The sequence below is a fragment of the Parasteatoda tepidariorum genome, chromosome 10, assembly GCF_982258835.1.
Source record: "Parasteatoda tepidariorum strain Cologne lab strain chromosome 10, Ptep-v5.0, whole genome shotgun sequence".
NCBI classification, from domain to species: Eukaryota; Metazoa; Arthropoda; class Arachnida; order Araneae; family Theridiidae; genus Parasteatoda; species Parasteatoda tepidariorum.
This window is the reverse complement of record NC_141764.1, coordinates 1378209-1390344: the sequence shown is the minus strand read 5'-3', so window position 1 is coordinate 1390344 and position 12136 is coordinate 1378209. Positions and strand designations below refer to the sequence as shown.

Sequence of the window (12136 nt, the reverse complement as noted above, 5' to 3'; positions counted from 1 at the left end):
GGCGTGTCCTAACCTCATTAGTGAAATTGCCTCCATAAACGTCTTTTTTGTCGTTAAAAATGCAAGACCCATACGAAAAAGTCAAAACAACTCACCCGGCGTTGCCATTCCATACATAGTTAATGATTTGCATCGTAATCGTCTGAATGAGCGTAACATTTAGAATTTGGAATGTTCATATTATCAAGAAAAATGTAATCGCAACTTAATTTATAAGCATTTCAGAATAATTAAATTAATACTGAATATTTCTGTAAGAAAGAAAGTAATTTAGTAAGTAATATAGTAATTAGAAAGTAATATAGAACCATAACTAGTGATCAATATAAATATTATATACCAAAATGGGTGGTTGTTGACTTCCACCGATGAATGTTGACAAATCACGTAGTCGCTTTGGTAAATGTCCGAAATATATACTAGATCCAGTTAAGTGCCAACATTAAAACCTTTGAGAACTTATATTTAAGAATCATTACGCAAACTTTATAAGAAATTAATAACTGAACATTAATAGCATATCATAAATTTAATTAAATAACTGCAAACTAAAATTATTAACTAACATTAAGTTTTAATTCATGGAAATGTATGATTTTTAAAACACCATTTAAAACAACTCTACTAATCAGCATTATAATCAGCTCGTTATAAATAATTTGCAAATAAGAGGCAATAAAGGATAATCCTGTAGCACCCCTCTCCAAGCTTCATCTCAGTTCTTCACCCCTCCGATTTTTCTTCTCCGATTTTGACAGTTGAAGATTGATTAAGAATTACGCCCACTGAAGAGGGGGAGAATTCGTGTGGCAAGGGAGCAGGGACAGGACAGGGATGCATTTGCCCGGTATGCCCTACATCAATGATTTTTAAGGTCAAGTATCACTACCTAGTATGCACTTAACCGGTACTCCGAAAACTGATGTCTCTTCTAAACTACCCTCAGCAGACATTCAAAACTTTAATAAATATAATAATATCGACGAATGTCAAATAGGATATAACAAATATTTCAGACATTCACCGAAGCGACTATGTCGACATTCGATGAAAGTCGACAGTCGGTTATTCATGGTAGCACCTTTAAAACTCCAAGTTTACCTTCTCTAACTCACATTTAAAAATAAATTTGTTATACTTATCGAACATGAAAAATAATGTAGACTTTACTTGATTTTTATTGGCTTTATTTTATTTTATATATTTTTTCATTGTTTGTTTATTCATTTTTCTATTAAAAGTGTTGTTTATTTGTAATTAATGTTTTCTTATTTTAACAGCTACAGATAGTTTTAAGTGAAATTCTTTTATATTATGTTTAATGTTTTAGATAGATTATAAGTTCTGTCATTGCTCATTTTTTAGCTTTCTGTCTCGAAAAGCATTTTCGTTATCACATTTATGTTTTCTTTATTCATATTTTAAATATGAAAAGAAATTTCAAAACGAAATATAGTGTTATGTATTCTCTATAAATTCTTATAATTCTTATTGCGGGTAAAAATTTCTGTTCTTTCTTTTCTTTTCACTTTTTTTTCTCTAAGCTAACGTAATTTGTCAACTGTAAATTCAATACAAATTGCAAAAAAAAAAACCTTTTAAAAAGCTATTACAAGTAATTTATTATTAAAATTTAAATATTTTTAAAAAATGATAACCCATCTGATGAGAGCAGCAACCTGGAAAAGCGCAAATAATGCTAACTATAACAGACAAGAGGTTTTTTCTTAACGTAACTGGTCTTTCATCTACATCTTTTCTTTCTGTGTTTAGATGGAGATTCTTCATTATACTGTCTCCAGCCAAAATATTAGACGCACTTTAAGATTCTATGTAAAATCTTCATTATCAGGCGATACTCTATACAGCCTGATTGTTTTTAATGAGACTAAAACCGGTTTTCACTCGTTTACGTTCGTGTATTAATTAAATAAATTTGACGATATATAATATAAATCTGACGATTGGATAATTGAGACGATATATTATATAAGCTGTTGTTGTTGTTAATTTACGTCGCACTAGAGCTGCACAATGGGCTATTGGCGACGGTCTGGGAAACATCCCGGAGGATGATCCGAAGACAGGCCATCACAATTTTGATCCTCTGCGGAGGGGATGGCACCCCCGTTTCGCGCGAAGTCGAGCACTTTACGGTAGCACAGTTTAACGAGGACCCATACCGCACACCCTCGGTGCCTACGCAGACTGACCCAAGTGGTCACCCACCCGCACACTGACCGTAGCCAGTGATGCTTGACTTCGGTGATCTGCTGGGAACCGTGTCTTAACGATCAGTCCACTGCGGGACATATTTATAATAAACATAACTGCGGGATAAGCATAGAATATTTATTATATCAAACATTATATTAGTATATTATAATAATTAGACCCAATTATCAGAAGCGCTGACGTCTTTTAATAATGACATGTGTTGCACGAGTTTATAGGCAATAGTTTTATATTTAAACATACATGTAATGAGATTTGGTGGAGGAGATTTTATATATATATATATTTTTTATATATTTAGTTCGAGCGTTGGATTACTATGTTAACCAACTAACCAATTAACATAAGCAAGTGTCAACCAGTTTCAGCCGCTTAAAAGCAATAAAGCTGTATATGATAATTAAGATTTCAGATAGAATCTTGTAGTGTGTCTAATAACTTGGCCTGTAGTTCGTAGTGTGGATTGACTCCGTCACAACTTGTCCAGTCATGTCTATATTCAAAAATTAAAAAAGAAAAGTTAAAAGTCACTGAAATAAGCGTCCAATTTATTTTGTCTGGAAATAATATTATAAATAATTTGATGCATTTCAGGACATTCTTCTTCTGCTTTTGATGAGGAGCTTTTTTTTAATTATATTTTGTGTATTGAGTTTACAGAAATTTGATACCTCCTTTGTCTCTATATTTAAGGGTGATTTTCCCCAGAAAAACAATGGATGAGTTTTTTTTTTCCTTTTAGGAAGTAAAAGAGGTGGAACTCGAGAGGAGCAAAAAGATTCTTTTTTCGCCGACTCTAACTAGGGATGAAAAGTATTGTCTGCCTCTTGGGAAGTGTTTTTATCTCACGGTTTTTAAGAAACCACTCGATTTGCTCACCAGCCCCCGCCTCTCACTCGTCGTCATACATTTGCATGCAACGGGCAATGTTTAAGATAAAAATAAGTTACTATTTTTTATTAGAAACAAGCGTAATCTATATTATATAAAACGCTAATACGTACGTGCGTATCAATAAAACCGATGATATTTCTTTTTCGGATTTCATTTTTAATTTATAGGCTTCGACGCGCAAGAGCACGTAGTGAGCATCATATGTCTAATCTATATTATATAAAACGCTAATACGTTTTAATTGATAGGCTTCGGCGAGCAAGAGCACGTACTGAGCATCATATGTCTAATCGGGTGAATTCTCACCGAATTATCAAAAAAATTCTCACAAAATTATCTTCATCGAAGCCGATGCTTTACATCCGGCGTTCAGTACTATTTCATATTGTTTTACAACACATGGTCTTAGCCCTCTGGTGGGAAAGACTTTAAAACAAAACTTACAACAGTTACTTTTCTCAACAACTGAAATTTAGAATAGTGTGATTAAGAAAAATATGTGAACTGTTGGCAATTTCAAATTAATATTGAAATGCACAGGTTTATAACTTTCTACAGTGAAAAGTGGTCGGAACTTCAGTGTTCAAAAAAGTATACAAAAGCTAGACGTTAAGAGCGTATCCAATGAGCGAGCAAAGCGAGCATCGGATGGCGAAGCCATCCGAAATGAACTGCGAAAACAGTTCCGGGGGTTGGTGAGCGCCAGCGAGCAGGGGGCGAAGCCTCCTAGTATATAGTAATTTGTAATTTTTTTTACTTAAATTTTTTTTCTGCTTCATTTTTATTTTTCCGCATGAACAATTATGGCACGAAAAATAAAACAATAAATATTTTTACATAAATTGCAGAAATTGTGATTGTCGTGGGTACTTCAAATAAGAAGTGGTTAGTTAATAGTGACATGAAATTTCATGCAAGTTGGATAATATTTTTTACACATTAGTCTCATTTTTACAGAAGTAAATAATGTAGTAAACACTTTCTTTATAATCTTTAAGAAATAAATCTTCACATTCTTAGAATATTAGAGAATTATTATTTACCACAAAATTACCGTAAACAACAATATAGTTTTTTTTTATTATTTATTATTTAAAATTTATTACATTTTGTCTAATGTTTTGATATTGTTCTAATTTGAATCACACCATCTTTCAAATGAACACGTTCCCCCACACTTTAAATTTTCGCTATCGGGCTTAGAAACACATTTAAATTGAACGTCAGTCGTATGTTAGGAAGAGAAATTTATCACGCTTTGTTTCAGTTTTTTCCATGTAAGCTTTCAACGGCAGTGTTCGTTATTTGCTCATCGCGACTTTCATTTTTTTTCATGACCTTATAACTTCTTCTCCCCAAAAAACAAACAATTGTCATGTTATCTGAAATGTCACTTTTTACGATGTATTATCGAATAATCAACAGACAAATGCATTAATTTCACTTCGTGCTAATGATTTTCCTTTTTTATTAATTAAAATTTGCAAGACCAGGGCTTCTACTAGTCGCAAAATTTTTGTGATCTTTATTCCAAATTCAATGATTTAATGATTTTCAAGGATTTTTGAGCTAACTAATCTTTAAGATACAACTTCTCCAACAAATCTGATATTAAGGAATAGGAATTAGTTTACGAAGATTCTAAGGACGACTATAAACTTCATTCCCCTACATATCACCAATAAATGGACGGTTATAGCCATCAATCTTCTTCAAATCACTAATCAATGGACGGCCAAAGCCTTCATTCCCCTACATATCACCATAAAATGGACGGTTACAGCCTTCTTCGTTCTCCTACATATCACCATAAAATGAACGGTTACAGCCTTCATTCTCCTACATATCACCATAAAATGAACGGTTACAGCCTTCATTCTCCTACATATCACCATAAAATGAACGGTTACAGCCTTCATTCTCCTACATATCACCATAAAATGAACGGTTACAGCCTTCGTTCTCCTACATATCACCATAAAATGGACGACTATAGACTTCGTTCTTCTACATATCACAAAAACTTGGACTGCTCTCGCCATTATATTTCGCAAAGTGCTAAAATCTGCTTCAAAAATAACCTTATTTTTCATGGAGTGCAAAAATAAGCATTTTATAAAAATATATTTTCCATTTAAGAGGGATGATCACTAGCCTATAAAAAGGATTTTTCAATGGACTTCGAAGAGATTGTGTAAGCTGTACTTAATATATTTTTTAAATTCTTATTGTACTAATTTCTATTTTTTTTAAAAATCAAATGCATTCAATTTAATCTTCACTTAATTACAAATACGAAAATTTTATAAAAATAATAGTGCTCAGATGATACAAAGTTTATGGAAAGGATGTTACCAAAAGTAAGAAAAAAATAGTTTCAAATAAACTGCTCTGAAAGTTTTGGGATAAATAATTCATATAAATATATGAAATTTTGCAACTATGACCAGGTCCCTAAGACGCTTCTTGCCCATCATTTTGAGCAGTCCCCAAGTGCTTGTCTAGCCCTTTTTCTTGACCATCTACCATCATGTAACGCCTCATATGTTTTTAGAGTAGCAGCCGAAATTCTCCGGTCTTACGACATTTATTTCTTATTGTTCCAAAACTGCCAATAATTCTGTGTAACGTTATTACAGCTAAATAAATTGGAATTTCAACTCTTTCTATTGAAAGTATTATTGATTCTTTTTGACAAATTATTTCATTAAAACAGTTAAAATAATAGTATTTTACTAAAATGATAGAAGTGAGCAAATCCATTAATCAACTGAAAGCACAAATCTGTTTGTCCAGACACGTCACAGCGCATCCTGTGACGAGCGCCGCGCTTGACTTATTATGATGTAATTTTTACATACTTGCAAAGATCAATATTTTGGTACAATAATCTTGAAGCAGTAACTAATAGCAGTAAATCCAATCAAAGAATAAAACCAATTTACAAATTCAGAAAAAGACAAAATAAGTAAGTAACATTTAAAATAAAAAATAAAAACAGAAAAGCGCAAATCCAAATTTGTTTTATTTTAATTTATAAAGTCAGAAAAACAATTCTAGCAGAAAACAAAAATGAAACACATATCTTAAAAATTTTCATATTTTTCGTTTTCTGCTAGAATTGTTTTTCTGACTTTATAAATTAATGACAGTAAACTAACAGATAAGCAACCAAAAAATGTAAAATAATTTTTTTTCTCATATTTTTTAAAGTTTTAATGTGTTGTTTCCCTTTTATCTATTTCGCGATGATTTATAAAAACGCAATTGATAATATAATATAATATAATATAATATAATATAATATAATATAATATAATATAATATAATATAATATAATATAATATAATATAATATAATATAATATAATATAATTCTTTGAAAGATTTAGTATGATATATTATATATATCATACTCTATAAATAAGCAATATAAAATGACATAATACGAAATAACTGTCGATAATATAGCTTAAATTGATTAGAATATTTAAACCTTCGCTTTCTTATGCTAAAAGTAAATGTCTATTTATTAAATTTCGCGTGCAAAAAAATTAATGTGTGATAAAACAAACCTTCATGATAATTTATGAAATAATATGTATTGAAAGTTAATTATAATACATAATGTAACGTTTATTAAAATGTATAAGCTTTCACATTCTTTCATAACATGTCAGTGACTTTTTTAGTAGAGATAAATATTCATTAAAATTACATTAAAAAGATAGGCTCATACTTATGTGGTTATGTAACCTATTTCGCTATATTTTGCCTGAATCGATCATTTCCTCAACTTCTTGAAATCTCAGACTCGAAAACAAAATAAAAAAAATTACATAACAATTAAATGTTTACCAAAGTTCGTTCTTTTTTTGCCATTCAATAGCAAAGAGTCTATATTTGCACAATTTCAGTGCCCCAGTTGGGGTATCTTTAAGTTGGATAAAGGGGACCGACTTTGATTGCAAATTATTTCGGAAGTTTTTCAACATTTATTTTCATTCAGAGGCTATTGATAACGGTTGTTTATATTCTGTTAAGCAAAGAAAGGGACTCTAGAAAAGGCTTCTGTCTTTTATCTCGACCCAAAGGTAAAACGGATTTATTTGTAACTGTTATCTGTGTTGCCCTATTGTAAAAGGAGAAGAGAAGGGAAAAGCGATACTACAAAGAAACAGCCGCCGACTCTTATTACAAGGCCGGCTGATCTGCAGTGTTTCGGTCATTTCGTTCATTCATTAGAATCAATCCAGTCCTCCAATGGTCTGCAGAATTTCCAAAAAACTTTTGCTGCTTTTGACTCTTTGGACGGGTATATTCTGCAATTATGCCTGCTATTCTATAATAGCACCTTTTTTCCCACAATTGGTGAGCGTGTTTTATTTATTTTTCAATAGTCATTACTTTTAGTTCGGTAATTTCTATGGTAGAGTTACAAAAAATAACTGAAATATAATAACTTCAACAGGATTGAAAAAAGAACTTACTAACTAATTCGAAATACATTGAAATCAGAAGAGAGAATCCTGTTTAATACAAATAAAAATGAAAATTTTGCTAAAAATTAAAAAAAAAAATTACTTGTTTGAAATAAAATCAGAAGAGAGTTTAGTCATTGAAAACTATCCTGTTTTGATTAAAATAGAAATTTTGTTCAAAATTAAAAAATTACTAATTCAAAAGAAATTAAAATCAGAAGAGAGTTTAGTTATTGAAAACTGTCCTGATTTGATTAAAATAAAAATTTTGTTCAGATTAAAAAAAAATACTAATTCGAAATAAACTAAAATCAGAAGAGAGTTCAGTCATTGGAAACTATCCTGTTTAATTCAAATAGAAAATAAACATTTTGTTCAAAATTAAAAAATTATTAATTTGAAATAAATTAAAATCAGAAGAGAGTTTATTCATTTAAAACTCTCCTGGTTTGATTAAAAAAAAAATTTGTTCAAATTTAAAAAAATTAGTAATTCGAATTAAATTATAATCAGAAGAGAGTTCGGTCACTGTAAACTATCCCGTTTAATTCAAATAAAAAATAAGAATTTTTTTCAAAATTAAAAAAATTACTAATTCGAAATAAATTAAAATCAGAAGAGAGTTTATTCGTTGAAAACTATCCTGGTTTGATTAAAGGAAAAATTTTGTTCAAAATTAAAAAACAAAATACTAATTCGAAATAAATTAAAATCAGAAGAGAGTTCAGTCATTGAAAACTATCCCGTTTGATTCAAATAAAAAAAAATTTTGTTCAAAATAAATTTTTTTTTCTGCTGAAAATAAATGCTGTATGAATAACTTTATCATTGTAACTAAGAGGCGCATTGTGTTCTTCGAACTCCGATGACTGCTACAAAAGAATAATTGTTTCTTTCTTGACAGTTTTTACTACGAATTATTCACTTAAAATATATGTGTTACAGTGAATGATCGAAATCAAGAGAATGTTGACTTTCATCGGTGAATGTCAACAATCACATAGTCACTTTGGTGAATGTCCGAAATATTTGTTATTTACAATTTGATATTAATTTATTCGGTGATATTATTATATTTATTCGATGCTTTAATATCTGCTGAGGTTAGATGAGGAGAAACATCAGTGTTCGCAGTACCGATTCAATGCATACAGGGCAGTGGAACTTGACCTTAAAAAAAACAATGATATAGAACAGGGGTGTCAAACTCGCGGCCCGCGGACCGCATGCGTCCCGAGATGAACATTTTTGCGGCCCAGTCAATATATCCGACGAAAAGTAAAAATAGAATAGAAATGTTAATTAGAAAGGAAACTAGCATATAAAATTATAATATACTTTATTTATAAACTATACGGATCATTTTAAATTGTCTTCGCGAAAATGTAAAATTCTAATTGGCTTGCGGCACCTGCCTTTCCAGGGATACTGTGTCGTATCAAAAATACGCAGAAAAAAATTTCAAATCTTAGCACAGAATTTGAAACAAGGTTTAAAGATTTTAATTCTTTGGAAGATAAATTTTGTTTGCTTTCTTCGATTTTCTCAATAAATATAGACTCAGTACCCAATAATATGCAAATGGAAGTGATTGAGATTCAGTGCGACTCAAATTTGAAGGCAAAATTCATTGAAGTGAGTGTGCCTGAATTTTACAAATATTTACCTGTTAGGTTTGAAAATACTCGAAAATTCGCATATGAAATTATTTCCATGTTTGGAAGTACTTATCAGTGCGAGCAATTATTTTCTGTTATGAATGGAAATAAATCTCCAGTCCGAAACCGTATTAATAATGCTCACGTTGGGTCAACTTTGAAAGTAGTATCGGCAAATAAAATTTCTCCCGAAATAAGAAAGATAGTAGCAGAGAAGAGATGTCAAATATCAAACAATAATTTTACTTTATATATGTTTATTACAATGTACTATTCAAAATAAAAATATTTGTTTCTATGAACAATGATTTTTTTTTTTGCGGCCCACCTAAAGTTAATCATTGTTTATATGGCCCAAGTTAGCTTTTGAGTTTGACACCCCTAATGTAGAAAATACCGGGGATGAGGATTACGTTAATAGGATTACGTTTTAATAAAGAAAACATTCTTTTAGTTTAAAACTTTTAAATCCGACAAAAATCCAATTCGAAATCGTAATAATGGCAGAGTAAAATGAAAAGAAATAAATATTACAAGTAAATAGCCTTAAATTAGAGATATAAAAATATTTTACAGGAAAGCAAGACTTACATGACTTTTATTAATTTTGCAGCGATGACAATCAAAAAAATATGGAAATTAATGTTTTTATGTTTTATAGAAACAGTCAATGAAGACAATGTATTAAAGAAATGTAATTAATTATTTACGATACTTAAAAAAAAATCCATTCTTAAATTATACATTTATTTTCAACTATACAGATTACTTTTCAAGAAATATAAGTGTAATATTTTGTTTTAGGGTACCCTCTATCAAATAAATTTGCATTTCAGAATATAAATTTTTAATTCAATTTAAATTGCATTTATTTGCCAATATTTCTACATAAAAAACAACAATTTTTCTCATTAGCTACAGTAATTTTTTGATGTGAAAAATTTCTTTACTTATTACTTCAAAGATAAACTATTTGAGGGTGTTTTGTATCCGCATGTTTATTTGCTTAATCTAAAGAAAACAAAGTGCAAAGGAAATAGAATAGTTTACAGAATAAAGGAACGGTTATGATATCTTTTTATTTCTGTTCTACCAATTCATAATAAAATTTATTTTAGTCAAAGGTTTAATTTAAATTTTTCTAATATATTAGTTATATTTTTATTCATTTGAAAATTCATTTGTATTCATATTCTGTGTGAAAATCTAAAAAATTCAAATCGAACTAATCATGAGGATTACAATTAACTCATCATTTTGTCTTGTAAAGATTTCGCCTTTTTCATCCGATGTTTTATTTTATCTTATATATTTTTTATTTTATTAACGTCGTTGAACAATCGACCCTATCTATTGAGTTTACGGCTCCTAATGTTCAACTCCGTAGCCTTGTCATTTTGAACACAATCCAGAAGAAAAAGGAAATTCCTGGATTAAGTATTGGGTGAAATTTGCCTTCGTGGAGGACTTTTTGATGAAGCTAACCCGGATTTGCGTTACACGGAGAGGAAAACCACGAAAATCTCCCATGGTTATCCTGATGGCAATGGGACTCGAACCCATGATCCGTCTACCACTGAGGATATTTTACGTCAGCACTGATGTCGGGGCAAACCGGATACGGAATTCGTATCGACCAGCCATGGCTGGGATTCGAACCCGGTTTCACCTCATTGGAAGGCAAGCGCTAATTCCTTTTCGGTTACTGATACTAAATCAATTTTAAATATATCTTTAACAATTCCATATATTCATCACAGATCAATATTTTGAGATTAATTAATAGTTTTTAACTTTATTTAGGATAGTGATACTGTAATAATTGTAATTATATCTTTTGATAACTGTAATTATATCTTTTGATAACTGTAATCAATATATCAACTATATCAATTGCAAATGTATCTTTAACAATTCCATACATTCATCACTAATCAATATTTGCAGATTAACTAATCGTTTTTAACTTTTTTTAGGATAGTGACACTGTAATGATTGTAATTATATCTCAAAAAAAATTCAAAAATCATAAAAAAAATTTTCGTCGTGTATATTAGTACTTCATAATTTTCTTATGCATTTTTAAAAGTCTAAACATTATATTTTACTCAGCATGTCTTCCGATAAAAAATATTTTAATGCAGCCTCCAAACATTTTATCAGGGATTCGTTTTCCTTTTTTGATGCACAAAAAAGGTATTTTCATCTTTTCTTAATTTTCTTTACAAGAGGAGGAAAAAAATGAATCCACTTTATTATGAGTGAAAAATAGAGAATTAAGAAGAAAAAAAAAAAGACTAGGGTCATATTAGAAGTTCTTACCGAAGAACAGGGCTTTCGGGCATTTTAATGATTAGGAATTTCTTCTGCCCTCTGGTGCACATCTTCAGTTCTCTTATTGATTGCTTTTAAGATTCCATCTCTTTTGAGTTGTCAGTTGAGAAAATGTCTTAAGGTTGAAATTACTCAATTTTCCGAGAGAAAGTTTCTCCACTTTTTTAGATAGCTTCGTTTATTTAAACATTTTATTTTTATACTGAGAAAACTGTTACTGAGAAAACTAAATGTAGTATAAGGATGCTTATTTTAGGAAATAAGCTTCTAAATATTTTCATGTAAAAAATATGTTCGAAGCATCTTTTTATATTGGAAAAAGCAAATGTAATCTTGGGTTTGAGGGTAAAGTAAGAAAGAAAATAATGTTTTAAAAGCATTTTCATACCAGAATATGTTGTATTATGTATCATAATACAAATATCAATAGTTACGTTTTCAAACAAAGCAAGGAAAACTTCATTTATATCTAAGAAATATTTTTTTTTTCAAATATTTTGAATAATGCAAAAATTTTTGCTTTCTTTTTCTCGAA

The 12136-nt window shown here is 29.9% G+C and overlaps 1 protein-coding gene across 1 annotated transcript in view; it reads left to right on the top strand.

Annotated features, from left to right (window-relative positions):
* Positions 1-7189: 7189 nt before the first annotated feature.
* LOC107440856 (MFS-type transporter SLC18B1) overlaps positions 7190-12136 on the top strand; it is a 64984-nt gene continuing 60037 nt past the window's right edge. The window contains exon 1 of the mRNA XM_087152674.1: positions 7190-7499. Within this exon, the coding sequence (XP_087008800.1) occupies positions 7392-7499 (108 nt within the window). The 5' untranslated portion in view covers positions 7190-7391. The remainder of the gene's footprint in view (positions 7500-12136) is intronic.